This window comes from Haliotis rubra, unplaced genomic scaffold, assembly GCF_003918875.1.
Source record: "Haliotis rubra isolate DU_JTF1 unplaced genomic scaffold, ASM391887v1 Scf164, whole genome shotgun sequence".
NCBI classification, from domain to species: Eukaryota; Metazoa; Mollusca; class Gastropoda; order Lepetellida; family Haliotidae; genus Haliotis; species Haliotis rubra.
Genome location: NW_025765603.1, coordinates 524,391 through 545,883, shown reverse-complemented (window position 1 = coordinate 545,883; position 21,493 = coordinate 524,391). Strand labels below are relative to the sequence as shown.

General features: G+C 48.9%; 1 protein-coding gene across 1 annotated transcript in view; it reads left to right on the top strand.

Moving 5' to 3' along the window:
- LOC124271869 (dnaJ homolog subfamily C member 11-like) overlaps positions 1-15,883 on the top strand; it is a 29,682-nt gene extending 13,799 nt beyond the window's left edge. Inside the window, exons 12-17 of the mRNA XM_046707025.1 lie at positions 122-277; positions 1,160-1,229; positions 1,736-1,845; positions 13,071-13,164; positions 13,405-13,534; positions 15,328-15,883. Of these exons, the coding sequence (XP_046562981.1) occupies positions 122-277; positions 1,160-1,229; positions 1,736-1,845; positions 13,071-13,164; positions 13,405-13,534; positions 15,328-15,374 (607 nt within the window). The 3' untranslated portion in view covers positions 15,375-15,883. The remainder of the gene's footprint in view (positions 1-121; positions 278-1,159; positions 1,230-1,735; positions 1,846-13,070; positions 13,165-13,404; positions 13,535-15,327) is intronic.
- The last annotated feature ends 5,610 nt before the right edge of the window (positions 15,884-21,493 follow it).

The following is a 21,493-nucleotide window of genomic DNA, read 5'->3' as shown; positions in this document are numbered from 1 at the left end:
ATGTTAAAATATCATTTAAGACATCCAAGCACAGGTTTTGAATCAATAAATGTTTCATTTTAAGCTCTCACTAATGCTGTGTTTGTCTGGTATGTTACCTATAGGAAAATCTTGTTTCCAGATTGTTTCGCGGTACTCAAACATTCTTGTTCCCCATCCACTTGTCTGAGACATTGTCTCCATCAGCTGTATTCTATGGAACCGTTCTTCCTGTAGTTGCCTTCTTTGTTGTCCGCAACCTCATCGTCAACCCTTTCCTGAGACAGCAGAAAGAAAAGTAGGTTGACACTGAGTAAATATGGTTGTTTAGGTAATAGTACACCAAGAGAAATGCATACACTAAGAATGACATGAATTGCCTGGTCATAATGTTACTGTAATGGCACAAACCTTGGAAAATTTAGGTTAGAATTGGTGTTCAGCAACCCATGCTTGTCGTAAAAGGCCACTAATGAGATCGGGTGGTCAGGTTTGCTGACTTGGTTGACACATGTCATCGTATTCCAGTTGCGTAGATCAATGCTCATGCTTTTGTTCACTGGATTGTCTGGTCCAGACTCGATTATTTACAGACTGCCGCCATATAACTGAAGTATTGCTGAGTGCGGCGTTAAACAACAAAGCAACCAACTAATGGCATAATGGTAGTACACCTAAAGAATAGAAGGACCCTGTTCCACAAGAGGGGCGGTGGGGTAGCCTCGTGGTTAAAGCATTCGCTCATCACGCCGACGACCCGGGTTCGATTCCCCACATGGGTAAAATGTGTGAAGCCCATTTCTGATGTCCCCCGCCGTGATATTGCTGGAATATTGCTAAAAAAAGCGGCGTAAAACTAAACTCACTCACTCATTGTTCCACAAAGCGATCTTAGTGCTATGATGATTATAGGCCATGGTTAAAGTATGGAGTCATCTTAGTGTCATCTTAGTGTCATCTTGTCATCTTAGTGTCATCTTGTCATCTTGTCATCTTGCTTGAGATTGCTTGGTGAAAATGGGATAGCGTGGTTAAGCTAAAATTTAGCAGAGATAATGCATTTGTTTAGTACATTACGATTAAATCTTACATTGAATAGCAAAGATATTCTTAAACATTGAAAATTGGATGTCAATGTGGAAATATTTTTGAGATATTTAATCTGTATTTTTTTATTCAGGGAGTTAGAGAAGACAAGGAAGGAGCACTCAGAGAAACTGGCTCAGAGGAAAACAGAGGCTGAGGCCGCTGTGAGTAGACAGATGGGTAGTATGGAGTGGTGTAGCTCCTCTGTAAGGAGATACCAAGTAGTCGTGTGATTGGGGTGTGCTAGGAGTACCTGGGTTCCAGTCCCAGGCACCATGATGATCATCTATATTGATTCAGCACTATATGGGTGTTCGTGATTTCATCAAAGCTGAGGGCAGTGGAGCAGCCTAGTGGTTAAAGCTTTCGCTCATCACCCTGAAGATTCGGGTTCAATTTCCAACATGGGTACAATTTCTGATATCCCCATGCCACGATATTGCTGGAATATTGCTAAAATAGACATAAAACCTTACTTACTCACTGACTAATTCATCAAAGCTGGTGTGTAGTTTCCTGCATCGAAGAGCTCACATCTTCTGATATGGATTGAATATTAGAAGTAAAGCCAATGAGCTGGATTGCTTACTGTGAGATATATTTACCCATTGTTCTTTTGCTGGATAGACTTCTCAAAATATTTGACAACATATGACAATGTTTTGTGTAGGTTGAGCTGATGAAGGAGACAGTGGAGAGGAGTCTGGAGGCGGAGGAGAAGAAGGGAGGACTGGTTATCATCAAGGGACTCTACGGGAAACTCATCACAGACGATGATGGGTACGTTACTCTCGGAGGGGGCAGGGGGGATGTACAGAAGGATTTGATTTAAATATTAACATCAAAACATAGACATAGAAGGTGTTGACATGGGTCAATAGATTTGTTGGTAATTGTTAAGCTAGATTATTCTGATTATATTATATTTGATGAGCAGGAAGGAGGTTGTGACAGATACAGTCCCTCCTCACTGACTGTCTGTCACAAGCCCCTCCCACTCACTGACTGTATCTGTCACAAGCCCCTCCCACTCACTGACTGTCTGTCACAAGCCCCTCCCACCCACTGACTGTATCTGTCTACAAGCCCCTCCCACTCACTGACTGTATCTGTCACAAGCCCCTCCCACTCACTGACTGTATCTGTCACAAGTCCCTCCCACTCACTGTGTATCTGTCACAAGCCCCTCCCACTCACTGACTGTCTGTCACAAGCCCCTCCCACTCACTGACTGTATCTGTCACAAGCCCCTCCCACTCACTGACTGTATCTGTCACAAGCCCCTCCCACTCACTGACTGTATCTGTCACAAGCCCCTCCCACTCACTGACTGTATCTGTCACAAGCCCCTCCCACTCACTGACTGTATCAAGCCCCTCCCACTCACTGACTGTATCTGTCACAAGCCCTTCCCACTCACTGACTCTGTCACAAGCCCCTCCCACTCACTGACTAACTGCTACAAGCCTCACCCACTGACTGTATCTGTCACAAGCCCCTCCCACTCACTGACTGTATCTGTCACAAGCCCCTCCCACTCACTGACTGTATCTGTCACAAGTCCCTCCCACTCACTGACTGTATCTGTCACAAGCCCTCCCACTCACTGACTGTCTGTCAAAAGCCCCTCCCACTCACTGACTCTATCTGTCACAAGCCCCTCCCACTCACTGACTGTATCTGTCACAAGACCCTCCCACTCACTGACTGTATCTGTCACAAGCCCCTCCCACTCACTGACTGTATCTGTCACAAGCCCCTCCCACTCACTGACTGTATCTGTCAAAAGCCCCTCCCACCCACTGACTGTATCTGTCACAAGCCCCTCCCACTCACTGACTGTATCTGTCACAAGCCCCTCCCACTGACTGACTGTATCTGTCACAAGCCCCTCCCACTCACTGACTGTATCTGTCACAAGTCTCTCCTACTCACTGACTGACTGTATCTGTCACAAGCCCCTCCCACTCACTGACTGTATCTGTCACAAGCTCCCTCCCACTCACTGACTGACTGTCACAAGCCCTCACCCCACTGGACTGACTGTATCTGTCACAAGCCCCTCCCACTCACTGACTGTATCTGTCACAAGTCTCTCACTCACTGACTGTATCTGTCCTGACAACTCCCCTCCCACTCACTGGACTGTATCTGTCACAAGCTCTCCCAACTCACTGACTGTATCTGTCACAAGCCCTCCCACTCACTGACTGTACTGTCACAAGCCCTCCCACTCTCACTGACTGTATCTGTCTGTCACAATCCTCCCACTGACTGACTGTATCTGTCACAAGCCCTCCCACTCACTGACTGTATCTGTCACAAGTCTCTCCTACTCACTGACTGGACTGACTGTATCTGTCACAAGCAATCCTCCCCTCACTCTCTTACTGTATCTGTCACAAGCTCTCCCACTCACTGACTGTATCTGTCACAAGCCCCTCCCACTCACTGACTGTATCTGTCACAAGCTCTCCTACTCACTGACTGACTGTATCTGTCACAAGCCCTCCCACTCACTCTACTGTATCTGTCACAAGCTCCTCCCCACTCACTGACTGTATCTGTCACAAGCCTCCCACTCACTGACTGACTGTCACAAGCCTCACCCACTGACTGACTGTATCTGTCACAAGCTCCCTCCCACTCACTTACTGTATCTGTCACAAGCTCTCCCACTCACTGACTGTATCTGTCAAGCAAGCTCCTCCCACTCACTGACTGACTGTATCTGTCACAAGCCTCAGCTCTCACTGACTGACTGTATCTGTCACAAGCCCTCCCACTCACTGACTGTATGTCACAAACTCCTCCCACTGACTGACTGTATCTGTCACAAGCTCCTTCCCACTCACTGACTGTCTGTCACAAGTCTCACCCACTCACTGACTGTATCTGTCACAAGCCCTCCCACTCACTGACTGTATCTGTCACAAGACCTCCTCCACTCACTGACTGTATCTGCTCACAAGCCCTCTCCCACTCACTGACTGTATCTGTCACAAGCCCCTCCCACTCACTGACTGTCTGTCAAAAGCTCCCCCACCACTCCCACCCACTGACTGACTGTATCTGTCACAAGCCCCCTCCCACTCACTGACTGTATCTGTCACAAGTCTCTCCTACTCACTGACTGACTGTCATCTGTCACAATCCTCCCACTCACTCTCCCACCACTGACTGTATCTGTCACAAGCCCTCCTCACTCACTGACTGACTGTCACAAGCCTCACCCACTGACTGACTGTATCTGTCACAAGTCTCTCCCACTCACTGACTGACTGTATCTGTCACAAAGCCCCTCCCACTCTCACTTACTGTATCTGTCACAAGCTCCTCCCACTCACTGACTGTATCTGTCACAAGCTCCCTCCCACTCACTGACTGACTGTCAGCAAGCCTCACCCACTGACTGACTGTATCTGTCACAAGCTCCCTCCCACTCACTGACTGTCTGTCAAAAGCCCCTCCCACTCACTGACTCTATCTGTCACAAGCTCCTCTCCCCCACTTCACTGACTGTATCTGTCACAAGACCCCTCCTCCACTCACTGACTGTATCTGTCACAAGCCTCCCTCCCACTCACTGACTGTCTGTCACAAGCTCCCTCCCACTGACTGACTGTGCCTGTCACAAGCCTCCCCACTCACTCTCGACTGACTGTCACAAGCCCTCCCACTGACTGGACTGTAACTGCTCACAAGCCCTCACCCACTGTATCTGTCACAAGTCCCTCCCACTCACTGACTGTATCTGTCACAAGCCCCTCCCACTCACTGACTGTATCTGTCACAAGCCCCCTCCCACTCACTGACCGTCTCTCACGCTGTTGACTATCTGTCACAAGCCCTTCCCCACTCACTGACTGTATCCTGTCACAAGCCCCTCCCACTCACTGACTCAACCTTCGTCTGCCAAGCCTCACCCACTGACTGTATCTGTCACAAGCCCCCTCCTGCACTCACTCTCGACTGTATCTGTCACAAGCCCTCCTCCCACTCACACTGACTGTATCTGTCACAAGTCCCTCCCACTGACTGACTGTATCTGTCACAAGCCTCTCCCACTCACTGACTGTCTGTCACAAGCCCCCCCCACTCACTGACTGTATCTGTCACAATCCCTCTCCCACTGACTGGGACTGTATCTGTCACAAGCCCCCTCCCACTTCACTGACTGTATCTGTCACAAGACCCTCCCACTCACTGGACTGACTGTATCTGCCACAAGCCCCTCCCACTGACTGACTGTATCTGTCACAAGCCCTCCCACTCACTGACTGTCCCGTCAAAAGCCCCTCCCACCCACCGACTGTATCTGTCACAAGTCCCTCCCCACTGACTGACTGTATCTGTCACAAGCCCTCCCCACTCACTGGACTGTCTGTCACAAGCCCCTCCCCACTCACTGACTGTATCTGTCAGCAATCTCCTCCCACTGACTGACTGTATCTGTCACAAGCCCCTCCCACTCACTGACTGTATTCCTGTCACAAGACCCTCCCACTTCACTGACTGACTGTATCTGTCACAAGCCCCTCCCACTCACTGACTGTATCTGTCACAAGCTCCTCCCACTCACTGACTGTCTGTCAAAGCCCCTCCCACCCACTGACTGTATTCTGTCACAAGCCCTCCCACTCACTGACTGTATCTGTCTGCAAGTCCCTCCCACTCACTGACTGACTGTATTCCTGTCACAATCCTCCCCACTCACTCTGACCTGTATTCCTGCCACAAGCTCCTCCCCACTGACTGACTGACTGTCACAAGCTCCTCACCCACTGACTGACTGTATCTGTCACGTTCCTCCCACTCACTGGACTGACTGTATCTGTCACAAGCCCTCCCACCTCACTGACTGTCTGGTCAAAAGCCCTCCCACACACTCACCTGACTGTATCTGCTTCAAGCCCCTCCCACTCTCACTGACTGTCTGTCACAAGCCCTCCCACTCACTGACTGTATCTGTCACAAAGCCCCTTCCCACTCACTGACTGTCTGTCAAAAGCCCTCTCCCACTCACTCTCGACTCAACCAAGCAAGCCTCACCCCACTGTATCTGTCACAAGCCCTCCCACTCACTGACTGTATTTCTCCACAAAGTCCCTCCCACTACCTCTGTCGTCAAGCAAGCCCTCCCACTCACTGACTGTCGTGCCTGCCACTACAAAGTCCTTCCCACTCACTGACTGTACCTGTCACAAGCCCCTCCCCCTACCGACTGTATCTCACTGCCTCCCCAGTCTGTAATCTTCCCTCCCCACTCACTGACTGTATCTGTCACAAGCCCCTCCCACTCCCTAACCGCTACTCACTGACTGTATCTGTCACAAGCCCCCCCCACTCACTGTATCTGACACAAGTATCTGTCCGCCAATCCTCCCCACCTCACCGGGACTGTGTATCTGTCACAAGCCCTTTCCCACTCTCACCGACCGTGGTCTGCCGCAAGCCCCCTCCCACTCACTCGACTAACTGCTACAAGCCTCACCCACTGACTGTATCTTGTCACAAGTCTCACTGACTGTGGTCTGTCACAAGTTTCCCCCACCTCACTGGACTGTGGCCTGTCACAAGCCCTCCCCACCTACCGGGACTGTATCTGTCACAGTTCCTCCCACTCACTGACTGTGTGTATTCCTGTCACAAGCCCTCCCACTCTCACTGGGACTGTATCTGTCACAAGCTCCTCCTGCACTCACTCTGACTGGACTGTCACAAGCTCCTCCCACTCACTCGACTGTATTCCTGCCTCAAGCAAGTCTCACTCTACTGACTATCTTCATGTCAGCAAGTCTCACTCCACTGACTGGATCACTGTATTCTGTCACAAGTCTCACCTACTGACTGGACTTCTGTATCTGTCACAAGCCCTCCCACTCACTGACTGTATCTGTCATACAAGCTCCTCCCACTCACTGACTGCCTGTTCAAGCAAGCCTCCCTCCCACTCACCTCTCGACTGTATCTGTCAGTCACAAGCCCTTTCCCACTCTCACTGACTGTCTGTCACAAGCCCTCTCCACCTCACTGACTCAGTCAAGCAAGCCTCACCCACTGTAATCTGTCAAGCAAGCTCCCTCCCCACTCACTGACTGTATTCCTGTCACAAGCTCCTCCTCACTCACTGGACTGTATTCCAAGTCAAAGTCCCTCCCACTCTCACTGACTGTCTTCGTCACAAGCCCCTCCCACTCACTCTCAAGTGTCTGTCAAGCTCCCTCCCACTCACTGACTGTATCTGCTCACAAGCTCCTCCCACTCACTGACTGTGGCCCAAGGTCACAAGCCCCCTCCCACTCACTGACTGTATTCCTGTCACAATCCCTCCCACTCACTGACTGTATCTTGCCACAAGCTCCTTCCCACCTCACTCGACTGTACCTGTCACAGCTCCCCTCCAGCACTCACTGACTCATTAACTGCAGCAAGCTCCTCACCCACTGACTGTACCTGTCAGCCCCCTCACTCACTCTCCTCGACTGTGGTCTGTCATGCCCTCCCACTCTCACTGACTGTAATCTGTTCAAGCAAGTCCCTCCCACTCTCACTGACTGTATCTGTCATGCTCCCTCCTGCACTCACTGACTGTATCTCGTCACAAGTCTCTCCCTACTCACTGACTGACTGTCACAAGCCCCTCCCACTCACTGACTGTCTGTCAAAAGCCCTCCCACTCACTCTCGACTCCCTATCTGTCACAAGCCCCTCCCACTCTCACTGACTGTATCTCGTCACCAAAGCATTCCCTCCCACTCACTGACTGTAGCCCAAGTTACAAGCTCCTCCCACTGACTGACTGTATCTTACCACAAGCAAGCTCCTCCCACTCACTGACTGTTCGTCAAAAGCCCCCTCCCACCCACTCTCTGACTGTGGTCTCAGTCACAAGCCCTCCTCCCACTCTCACTGACTGTATCTGTCACAATCCCCTCCCACTGACTGACTGTATCTGCCTCACAAGCCCCCTCCCCCACTCACTGAGCTGGGATCGTGGCTCCTGCAAGTGCTCTCCTACTCACTGGACTGGACTGTATTCCGTCAGCAATCCTCTCCCACTCACTGACTGTATCTGTCACAAGCCCTCCCACTCTCACTGACTGACTGTCACAAGCCCTCACCCCACTGACTGGACCAACATCTGTCACAGGCCCTCCCACTCTCACTGACTCAAGCCCCGCTCACAAGTCTCTCCCCACTCACTGGACTGGGCTGACTGTATCTGTCAAGCAATCCCTCCCCACTCACTCTCACTGTATCTGTCACAGCTTCCCTCCCACTCCACTGACTGTATTCAAGTCACAAGCCTCCCTCCCACCTTCACTCACTGGACTGTCACAAGCCCTCCCCACTCACTGGACTGTATTCCTGCCTCACATCCCTCCCACTGACTGACTGTATCTCTGCCTGCAAGCCCTCCCACCTCACTTCCACTGTATCTGTCAAGCAAGTCTCTCCTACTCACTGACTGACTGTATCTGGGTCACAATCCCCTCCCACTCTCACGTATCTGCCTCTCACCACAAGCCTCCTCACCCCACTGACTCCCAGGACTCCGCCGCAAAGCCCTCCCACCTCCACTGACTGTATCTTGTCTGCCAAGCAAGTCTCCCACTCACTGACTGACTGTATCTGTCACAAGCCCTCCCACCTCACTCTTACCGTATCTGTCACAAGCTCTCCCACTCACTGACTGTATCTGTCACAAGCCCTCCCACTCACTGACTGACTGTCACAGCCCCTCACCCACTGACTGACTGTATCTGTCACAAGCCCCTCCCCACTCACTCTTTACTTCTATCTGCTCACAAGCTTCTCCCACTCACTGACTGTATCTGCTCGCAAGCCTCTCCCACTCACTGACTGCGGATTCTCCCCGTCACAAGCCTCAGCCGCCGCTGACTGACTGTATCTGTCACAAGCCCCTCCCTCACTGACTGACCTCCGTCACAAACCCTCCCCACTCGACTGACTGTAATCTGTCACCAGCCCTTCCCACCCACCGACTGTCTCGTCACAAAGTCCCACCCACTCACCGACTGTATCTGTCACAAGCCCCTCCCACTCACTGACTGTATCTGTCACAAGACCCTCCCCACTCACTGACTGTATTCTGTCACAAGCCCTCCCACTCACCGACTGTATCTCGTCACAGCCCTCCCACCTCACTGACTGTTCTGTCAGTTCCCTCCCCACCCACCGACCGTATCTGCCTCACAAGCCCTCCCACTCACTGACTGTATCTGTCACAAGTCTCCCACTCACCGGACTCGACTGTATCTGTCACAAAGCCTCTCCCACTCACCTACTGTATCTGTCTACAAGCCCTCCCCACTCACACTGACTGTACCGTCGCCTCTACCCACTGACGCTGTATCTGTGCAGCGCTATCCTGTCACTGTCCTGGCCCACCCACCGACCGACCGTATCCGCTACCACGCCTCTCCCACTCACTGTATCTATGCAAGTATCTCCCACTCACCTGACTGTATCTGTCACAAGCCCTCCCACTCACTTCGACTGTATCACCGTCATAAAGCCCTCCCACTCACTGACTGTATCTGTCACAAGCCCCTCCCACTCACCTCGACTGTTCTCTGTCACAAGCCCTCCCACTCACTGACTGTATCTGTCACAAGCCCTCCCCACTCACCGACTGTATCTGTCACAAAGACCCTCCCACTCACTGACCGTATCTACCGCCCTCCCACCCATTCACTGATCGTCCGTCCCAAGCCCTCGCACCACTGACTGTATCCGTCACGAAGCCCTCCCCACCACACTGACTGTATCTGTCACAAGACCCTCCCACTCACCGACCGTATTCCGTCACAAGCCCCTCCCACTCACCGACCGTATCTGTCACAAAGCCCCTCCACCACCGACCGTATCTGTCACAATCCTCCCACTCACCGACCGTATCTCGTCAAGCCCTTCCCCACTCACCGACCGTCCGTCACGCCCCTCCCCACTCACCGACTCAACCGCCACAAGCCCTCACCCACCGACCGTATCCGTCACAAGCCCTCCCCACTGACTCACTGACCGTATCTGTCACAAGCCCTCCCACTCACCGACCGTATCTGTCACAAGTCCCTCCCACTCACTTGACTGTATTCGTCACAAGCCCTCCCCACTCACACCGACCGTCTGTCACGCCCTCCCACTCACCGACTGTATCTCGTCACAAGCCTCCCCACTGACCGACCGTATCCCGTCACAGCACCCTCCTGCACTCACCGACTGTATCTGTCACAAGTTCCCTCCCACCCGACCGACTGTATCTGTCACAAGCCCTCCCACTCACTGACTGTACCTGTCACAAGCCCCTCCCACTCACTGACTGTATCTGTTACAAGCCCCTCCCACTTCACTGACTTCTTCATCTGTCTGTCTGTCCTCCTTCACTGACTGACCGTATCTATTCGTCACAAGCCCTCCCACTCACTTCGACTGTATCTGTCACAAGCTCTCCCACTTCACTGACCGTCATCACACAGCCTCCTCCACTACTGACTTACTGTATCTTCCTACCACAAGCATCTCCACCCCACTTCACTGACTGTATCTGTCATGAAGACCCTCCCACTCACCGACTGACTGTATTCTGTCACAAGCCCTCCCACTCACTGACTGTATCTGTCACAAGCCCCTCCCACTCACTGACTGTCTGTCGTCTTCCCCTCCCACCCACTGACTGTATCTGTCACAAGCCCCTCCCACTCACTGATCTGTATCTGTCACAAGTCTCTCCTACTCACTGACTGACTGTATCTGTCACAAGTCCCTCCCACTCACTGACTGTATCTGTCACAAGCCCCCCCTCTGACTGACTGACTGTCACAAGCCTCACCCACTTTACTGACTGTATCTGTCACAAGTCTCTCCCACTCACTGACTGACTGTATCTGTCACAGCCCTCTCCCACTCACTGACTGTCTGTCAAAAGCCCCTCCCACTCACTGACTGTATCTGTCACAAAGCCCTTTCTCCCCACTCACCGACTGTCACCGTCACAAGCCCCTCCCACTCACTGACTGTATCTGTCACAAGCCCTCTCCCACTCACTGACTGTCTGTCAAAGCCCCTCCCCACTCACCGACTAACCGCTGCCTTCCTCACCCACCGTACTATCTCCGTCACAAGCCCTCCCCACTCACTGACTGTATCTGTCACAAGCCCCACCCACTGACTGACTGTATCTGTCAAAGTCCTCCCCGACCTCACTGACCGTCTGTCACAAGCCCTCCCCACTCACTGTCTGTCAAAAGCCCTCCCACTTCACTGACCGTCTGTGTAAGCGCCCTCCCACTCACTGACTGTATTCTGTCACAAGCCCCTCCCACTCACTGACTGTATCTGTCACAATCCCTCCTCCCACTCACCGACTGTATCTGTCACAAGCCCTCCCACTCACTGACTGTATCTGTCACAAGCCCTCCCACTCACTGACTCAACTGCTACATGTCCTCTACCCACTGACTGTATTCTGTCACAAGCCCCCCTACCTCACTGACTGTATCTGTCACAAGCCCCCCTCCTCACTGACTGTATCTGTCAGCAAGCCCTCCCCACTCACTGACTGTATCTGTCACAAGTCCCTCCCACTCACTGACTGTATCTGTCACAAGCCCCTCCCACCACCGACTGTGATTCCAGTCATAAGCCCCCTCCCACTCACTGACTGATCTGTCATAACCCCCTCCCACTCACTGACTGTATCTGTCACAAGTCTCACCCACTGACTGTATCCTGTCACAAGTCTCACCCACTCACTGACTGTATCTGTCACAAGTCTCACCCACTCACTGACTGTATCTGTCACAAGCCCCTCCCACTCACACTGACTGTATCTGTCACAAGCCCCTCCCCCACTCTCACTGACTGTTCGTCACAAGCCCCTCCCACTCACTGACTGTATTCTGTCACAAGCCCTTCCCACTCACTGACTGTTCGTCACAGCTCCCCTCCCACTCACTGACTAACTGTATCTCTGTCACAAGCCCTCCTACCCACTGTGTGATCTGTCACAAGCCCTCCCACTCACTGACTGTATCTGTCACAAGCCCCCTCCCACTCACTGACCGTATCTGTCAAAGTCCCTCCCACTCACTGACTGTCTGTCTGTCACAAGCTCCCTCCCACTCACTGACTGTATCTGTCACCCTCACCCACTCACTGACTGTATCCCACCCACTCAAAAGCCCCTCCCACTCACTGACTGTATCTGTCACAAGCCCCTCCCACTCACTGACTGTATCTGTCACAAGCCCCTCCCACTCACTGACTGTATCTGTCACAAGCCCCTCCCACTCACTGACTGTATCTGTCACAAGCCCCTCCCACTCACTGACTGTATCTGTCACAAGCCCCTCCCTGACTGTATCTACTCACTGACTGTATCTGTCACAAGCCCCCCACTCACTGACTGTATCTGTCACAAGCCCTCCCACTCACTGACTGTATCTGTCACAAGCCCCTCCCACTCACTGACTGTATCTGTCACAAGCCCCTCCCACTCACTGACTGTATCTGTCACAAGTCTCTCCTACTCACTGACTGACTGTCACAAGCCCCTCCCACTCACTGACTGTATCTGTCACAAGTCTCACCCACTGACTGACTGTATCTGTCACAAGTCTCACCCACTGACTGACTGTATCTGTCACAAGCCCCTCCCACTGACTGACTGTATCTGTCACAAGTCTCTCCTACTCACTGACTGTATCTGTCACAAGTCTCTCCCACTCACTGACTGTATATGTCACAAGCCCCTCCCACTCACTGACTGTATCTGTCACAAGCCCCTCCCACTCACTGACTGTGTCTGTCACAAGCCCCTCCCACTCACTGACTGTATCTGTGACAAGCCTCACCCACTCACTGACTGTATCTGTCACAAGCCCCTCCCACTCACTGACTGTATCTGTCACAAGCCCCTCCCACTCACTGACTGTATCTGTCACAAGCCTCACCCACTCACTGACTGTGTCTGTTTCCAGAGAGTTGATAGACAAAGAGTGTTTAGATGTCAGCATTCCGCTCCAGGCGCTGGTCAAGGAGTCAAAACTTATCCTCCCAGAGAACACAACGAAGGTAGGCTTCTTTGAATTGGTGGCCATCAAAATGTAATATTTCCCATTGGCCATTGTTCTTTTGGGATCCTGTTCTCTCATGCCTCAGTCTTACAATTAACATGTAATGTCATAGATACACATGTAGAGATAGATAAATACTTTTCATACAAAACACACTGTCTGAATATCTATGCAGAATCCTCCAAAGTACGAAATGACTAATTTAGTGTTGTGCCTTACCACTGATAACCTGTTACAGAGTGGCCTTCCAGGGTTCTATGACCCGGTTATTGGGGAGACCAAGACACTATTTATCAGATACAAGTTCCGACACCGGTTCCATCAAGTCACTCTCGCAGACACAGAACCAATCAGGCTGCCCCAACAGAGTAAGTATTCCCCATATCAACTTCATGCTTGTCTGGTTGGAGTCGGATGTGTCCTTTCTGTGTTGAGAGAGTTTATTTTGTCCCCTTTGTTGCCAATGACATGATGAAAGTGTGGGCAATATCTGTGTGGGCAATATCTCACAATATCTGCGTGGGCAATATCTCACAATATCTGTGTGGGCAATATCTCACAATATCTGTGTGGGCAATATCTGTGTGGGCAATATCTTGCTTGGAATGATGGGAGCTATGTCCCTTTGTATGGAAAGAATTAAATCCCCATAGTATTATTGGAATTGTGTAGCTTCATATGATTAGAGGTGTGTCACTTGGTATGAGGTAGTTGTGTCTCTTGGTATGATGGGAGTTGTGTCTCTTGGTATGATGGGAGTGGTATGATGTGAGTTGCCTCCCTTGGTATGATGTGAGTTGCCTCCCTTGGTATGATGTGAGTTGCCTCCCTTGGTATGATGGGAGTTGTCTCCCTTGGTATGATGTGAGTTGCCTCCCTTGGTATGATGGTACTTGTCTCCCTTGGTAACATGGGACTTGTGTCTCTTGGTATGATGAGAGTTGTGTATCTCAGTATAATGAGATGGAGTTGTGTCTCTTGGTATGATGGGAGTGGTATGATGGGAGTTGCCTCCCTTGGTATGATGGGAGTTGTCTCCCATGGTATGATGGGAGATGTGTCTCTTGGTATGATGAGAGTTGTGTATCTCGGTATGATGAGATGGAGTTGTGTCTCTTGGTATGATGGGAGTGGTATGAAGGGAGTATTCTCCCTTGGTATGATGGGAGTTGTCTCCCTTGGTATCATGGGACTTGTGTCTCTTGGTATGATGAGAGTTGTGTATCTCGGTATGATGAGATGGAGTTGTGTCTCTTGGTATGATGGGAGTGGTATGAAGGGAGTATTCTCCCTTGGTATGATGGGAGTTGTCTCCCTTTGTATCATGGGACTTGTGTCTCTTGGTATGATGAGAGTTGTGTATCTCGGTATGATGAGATGGAGTTGTGTCTCTTGATATGATGTGAGTGGTATGATGGGAGTTGCCTCCCTTGGTATGATGGGAGTTGTGTCCCTTGGGTATGATGGGAGTTGTGTCTGGGATGAGAGTTGTGTATCTTGGTATGATGAGATGGAGTTGTGTCTGTTGGTATGATGGGAGTGGTATGAAGGGAGTATTCTGTTGTCTCCCTTGGTATGATGAGAGTTGTGTCTCTCGGTATGATGAGAGTTGTGTATCTCGGTATGATGAGATGGAGTTGTGTCTCTTGATATGATGTGAGTGGTATGATGGGAGTTGCCTCCCTTGGTATGATGGGAGTTGCCTCCCTTGGTATGATGGGAGTTGTCTCCCATGGTATGATGGGAGATGTGTCCCTTGGTATGATGGGAGTTGTGTCTCTTGGTATGATGGGAGTTGTCTCCCATGGTATGATGGGACTTGTGTCTCTTGGTATGATGAGAGTTGTGTATCTCAGTATGATGAGATGGAGTTGTGTCCTATGGTATGATAGGAGTTGGGTTCACTTCAAGAACCCCTTGTCCAAATACAGTAATGAGAATCAGATGGCCAGGGTTAACATCTTGACTGTGTGTGTCATTGTATCCGTCCATTACTGACCTGTATTGTGCCATCAGGTTAGACCAGAGCCTGACACAGTTATTGATATGTTGCCCTGACATAGCTTGACTGGATTATAGACGCTGGCTGCATTATAGAACATCTGTTTACAACTGAAAATCATGCACACCAGAAATATATTTAATGTGTTTTTTCTTCCAGAGCATCTAATCAAGGACGAGCTCACTTCATCATCTTCAAGGTCTTGACACTGGGACGCACTATCTTGTACAGTGTGTTTTGTGAGGCCAGTGTGTGATTGCGTGTGAATGTCGACTGTTGTGTGATAGTGTCACCGGCTGTGATTGGCCATGGTATTAACAGTGGACCCAGCTTAATCCTGCCAACCTGCATCAGCCTTCCTCTTATTCCAGAGTTGGATCTTCTCCAACAGGCTGAATAACCCATTGAAGCACTTGACCAAATAGCATCAGACATGAAGATGCCCCAATATAACAGTTTCCATTGCTGGGCGGATATCTTTATGGGTAACCATGCTCAACAGCCTGTTGGTCACTTTAGGTATGTGTCTAGATAGTGTAAGTTGTGCCATGTGTGAAACTGGGAACAATGTGTTGGAATCTAGTCTTGTAACATTATCAAGTATGTCACAGATTTTACAGTGTAGTGGAGAGGGGTGTAGGTATGGTGGGTAGGCCTGAGGCATAGTGTGGAGGACAAGGTTAGGGGTAGAGGGTAGGTCTGAGGCATAGTGTGGAGGACACAAGGTTGGGGTAGAGGGTAGGTCTGAGGCATAGTGTGGAGGACATGCGGTTGGGAACAATGTGTGGGAATCTAGTCTTGTAACATTTCATCAAGGTCACAGATCTTTACAGTGTGGTGTAGGTATGGTGGGTAGGACTGGGCATAGGTGTGGAGGACAAGGGTGGGGTAGAGGGTAGGTCTGAGGCATAGTGTGGAGGACAAGGTTGGGGTAGAGGGTAGGTCTGAGGCATAGTGTGGAGGACAAAGAGGTAGGTCTGAGGCATAGTGTGGAGGACAAGGGTGGGAGTAGAGGGTAGGTCTGAGGCATAGTGTGGAGGACAAGGGTTGGGTAGAGGGTGGTGGAGTCTGAGGCATAGTGTGGGAGGACAAGGTTGGGGTAGAGGGGTAGGTCTGAGGCATAGTGTGGGAGGGACAAGGGTGGGGGTAGAGGAGTAGGTCTTGGAGGCATAGTGTGGAGGACAAGGAGTGGGGTAGAGGGTAGGTCTGTGAGGGACAAGGTGGGAGTAGAGGGTTTGGAGGCATAGTGGGAGGACAAGGGGGGTAGAGGGTAGGTCTGAGGCATGAGTGTGGAGGACAAGGGTGGGGTAGTGGGTAGGTCTGGAGGCATGTAGTGTGGAGGGACAAAGGAGTTGGGAATTGAGGTAGGTCTGTGGTATGGTGTGGAGGGACAAGGTTGGGGGTAGAGGGTGGTCTGAGGCATAGTGTGGGAGGACAAGGTTGGGAGTAGAGGGTAGGTCTGAGGCATAGTGTGGAGGACAAGGGTGGGGTAGAGGGTAGGTCTGAGGCATAGTGTGGAGGACAAGGGGTGGGTAGAGAGTGGAGTCCTGAGGCACAGTGTGGAGGGACAAGGGTGGGGTAGAGGGTAGGTCTGAGGCATAGTGTGGAGGACAAATTGGGGAACAATGTGTGGGAATCTAGTCTTGTAACATTATCAAGTATGTCACAGATTTTACAGTGTAGTGTAGATGGGGTGTAGGTATGGTGGAAGGTAGGGATGAGGCATGGGGTGGAGGGATATGGATATGGATGGAGGGGTGTGGGGTAGGGGGGGAATAGTGGGTGGAGGGAAGGGAATGGGTCATTTTGGGAGTGGGTAGGGATCGTGGGTAGAGTCAGGGATTAGGATTGCGAATGGGGTAAAGGGATGGATGGGGCATTGGGATGGAGGGTGGGGCGTAGGGATAGGGAATGAGGGTACAGATAGGGTGGAGGGCAGGGAATTTGGGGAGTAGGTAGGGATCGACACGAAGAGTTAGGGATTATGACACGAATGAGGTAAAGAGGTGGAGGGTAGGAATCAGGCATAGGTGGAATTTCTCTGGGGAAGGAGGAATGAAACAGTTAAAAAACAATTCAGAATATCCAAAATGTACAACAAGTAGTTCTTTGGTTTGACCAAATAACAAATGATTGTGTCTGTTGTTAACAAAATTCCAACCTCCCCTCTCCCTCATTGAAATCAAATAGTCAATTTCTAAACATACCACGATGTTAATCTGAATAACATTAAAATAACATCCCCTGGAATGTGAGGATAGCATGATACTCAGAATTCTGAGATACAGGAACTGTAGAATATTGCCACCTTGCTGGAAATAAACAGTGTTTGCAATGATAAATAAATACTCGTGCAACGTGAGGTAGATCTAGCCAGGGCCACAGAGATATCCAGAGATACCAACCCACACGATTTTATCGTATTCTTTACAACACAGAATACGCGACTACGATAGCAGTGAAAATAAACGCATTTTTCAAAACATAATATAAATTAAATTATCAAATAGCATAAGTACCATACACAATAAATTCCAACTACATTTTATTCAGTACAAGCCATATGTGGATACTTACTACTGATTTATGCGAGTACAATGTTAATAACAAGTTCCTAGAATATCTATGTATTTTTTTATTAAATATGAAAATTCTTTGGAAATGTTAATACTAATTTTTGCCAAGAAACGCCAAGTTTTGCATCAGTTTTCGGCCAGATTATTAATTGGGCTAAATTAGGGTTGGCATCTCTTGATATCTGAACTTGTGTTCCTTTAGTTGCATGTTCATATGAACTGTCATGCATTGAAACATCAGTGGTTATTGGAGTAAATTTAACTTATGTGACCTGTTATTTAAAATGAAACAAATTCATAAGTTAATTTCGTTGACTATTTTTTTCTGAATGTAGTATGGTTAAAGGTATTGTTAAACTATTTTTGTATCTAATTTTAAATTAAAACCTTATTTGTTGATCAGTGTTACATGTTTAAACAACTGCGTGTCAGTGATGCAACATTTGCCCTGTAAATATCAGAATTAATCAGCGAGAATCTCACAACAACCTGGGCTGAATAAATTTCTGTGTTGAATTAATTTTGTCATACATATTGAAACTCTCATTGCTCCTTTCATGAATGAATTTATTCTCTGGTACAATATCAGTCCATGATTCTAGAAGTAAGCCTGAGCTCCAATCTTGTAGGGCGGTGGGGTAGCCTAGTGGTTAAAGCGTTGGCTCGTCACGCCGAAGACCTGGGTTCGAATCCCCACATGGGTACAATGTGTGAAGCCCATTTCTGGTGTCCCCCGCCGTGATGTTGCTGGAATATTGCTAAAAGCGGCGTAAAACCAAACTCAGTCAGTCAGTCCAATCTTGTAAAACATCTTTTGGCCTAGTAAACTGAATTTTGAACGTTCTATATGTGTTGTCAATTGTTACTGTCTCAAAAGCTGGGGGTCAAAGCTAATTTCTTTAAACTATTTGGTGACATGACATGAGTGATATTGCACAGTGACAAGTCTGCATTTAATCTTGCCACCAAATCAATGTACTTTCATAGCCTCAGATGATTTTGTATTCACTGTGCTCAGGGCCTAGATTTTCGAAGCTCTCTTAGCGCTAAGATAGTCGTAAGTTAATGTTAATGTATGGCACTTACGACTATCTTCGCGCTAAGAGAGCTTTGAAAATCTAGGCCTAGGTCAATATGTTGAAAGAATATATCATATGATCACCTCTCTTACTATCAACCGAAGTCATGAAACTGCTGGAAGACAAACTAATAAAAATAATAATCACTGATATAGTGCTGAACTCCACGCCTCAGGGACATGCTCTAAGCCAATGCAACAGGATGGACATTATTACCCCCCATAACCCAAGACATGTTGTGTAACAGCTCCTGACGAAGACAATGTGTATCTGATGTCCTTCAGTTTATATGCTGTATTAATGTACAAGGTAATGGGGTGGGGGAGTGGTTCTAGGTTTAGTTCATCATGCCCATGGTTGCAAGCACCTTCCTCTGTCCATTTTCTAATCCTGGAGGCTTTTGGAGAATATAGTACTCCCCACTGAAGCAGTAACTATTTCTCAGTACTGTGGTTTTCTGATACCTCAGGCTATAAAATTAAGCTTCAAAGATTTATTATTTTTTTATATACTGCTCAACATTTGATGGGCGCATCCGGAGTGTGGGAGGGGTGGTATGGTAGCCTAGTGATTTTAGTGTTCGCTCGTTACACCAAAGACCCAGGTTCGATTCCCCAACTGGGTACTATGTGTGAAGCCCATTTCTCGTGTCCCCCTGTGTGATATTGTTGGAACCTTGCTAAAAGCGGGGTAAAACTAAACTCACTCTGAGCATGGTACCTGTATGTGTGTGATTGGTTGCTTGGATCCCATCATGCTATGCTTCATATAAAGTTAATAAAAGTGAGTACCAGTATACACAATTCAAGTGCACCAGTTGCTTCCTCTAGTTACCGTAGGGGCGGTGGGGTAGCCTAGTGGTTAAAGCGTTGGCTCGTCACGCCGAAGACCCGGGTTCGAATCCCCACATGGGTACATTGTGTGAAGCCCATTTCTGGTGTCCTCAGCCGTGATATTGCTGGAATATTGCTAAAAGCGGCGTAAAACCACACTCACTCACTCACTAAACTGGGGATCTGTTGTTCACAATCGCTGCTACTGAAGTATCATACAAAAACAGTCAATCCACAGTTGTGACCTTGATGATTCCAATATGATGGAGATGATAGCACTTTAATTTCCTCTATTAAAGAAAACGTTTCTTCTACCTGATCTGATGATGACCTGGTACTGTGAAAAATGTGACAAGCAAGTCACTTGGTTACGGTGTTTCATTCTGATGAAAATTTGCATCCCGTTGTATGAAGTCCTTATTGGTTTTCAAGAATGTTTGCCAGTCACAACAAACTCAAAGGTTTCATTTCACTAATGGACAATATGTGTGAAGCCTGTTTCTGGTGTTTACCAACATAATATTGCCAGAATACTGCACATGCTATATGACCATACTTACTTACTAGCAGGCAAAAATACATGAGACCTTTTCAAGGGGCTTTGATAACAAGTCAGTTCAGTCGTGTCTACAAGTAAGTAAACAAGCAGTTCAACCAAGACATGACAACCATGCTGATGTATATGCAAGTTTAATAACCCAGTAAATCAAAACATTATGTACAGTCTCATTTTCTTCGCTCACGTTGAGGTTGTTGATGCTCGACTCATCTGTTATGCATTTTTAATGAGGTTCACACTAGTTGTTTGTTTTCATATGCAGAATGACAAAACAATAAACAGAGAAAATACTCATTTTGGTGTTGTTATTTCAGTGGTAATCGTTTACTTTGTCGAGGAAGAAGATCCTGGGGAGCCAATCATTTATGGCTAATATTTCTGTGACAACTAACATTTTCTCCCTGATGCACTGGGATGATTGTCACGATATGGCTGAAATATTGCCGTGTAATGTGATGTGGAATATTAAATTTTAACTCACTCACTCACTGGGATGAATTTCTCAATACATGGTAGTTGTTTTTACCCTGGCTGCTATTCAGCATTAAGGAGACAATTCAGGGGGTGGTTGTCTCTGTCTGAGTGGGGTATACATACACAGTGGCATTGTGAAACTGACATTTGTCCAGACAAGCAGCCACACACCTGCACACGTGAATTCATATATTAGTGAAACTGCTTCCGTGGTGTAGTGGCTAGAGCGTCCGCCTGGAGAGCGAAAGGTCGCGGGTTCGATCCCTGACCACGTCATACCAAAAGACGTTAACATATGGTACTTGTTGCTACCTGCCTGGCGCTCGGCATTAATGGGTACAACAAGGCTTGGAGTCAGTGGTGTAGTGGTTAGAGCGTCCGCCTGGAGAGCGGAAGGTTGCGGGTTCGATCCCCGACCCCGTCCTACCAAAAGACGTCAACATATGGTACTTGTTGCTACCTGCCTGGTGCTCGGCATTAATGGGTACAACAAGGCTCGGAGTCAGTATAATGTGTCTGAGTGGGGCATTCATGCTTCACTGCAGCATGGTATCTCAGTGGGCTAGCACTATAAAACCAGCTTAAATCTGGGCTCGTTCAAGCAGCCACACCGACACATACACACGCATGTACGTCGTCATATGAGCGAAATATTCTCAAGCACGACATTAAACCCAATTTCACCTCTCCCCACCTCATATATTAGTGCTATATAAGTGCAATAATATTTTATACCCCATTCCAGAGAGGTCAATCATCTGTGTACACAACAAGCCCCTTGTTAAGAAATACCAAGGTGGCTTG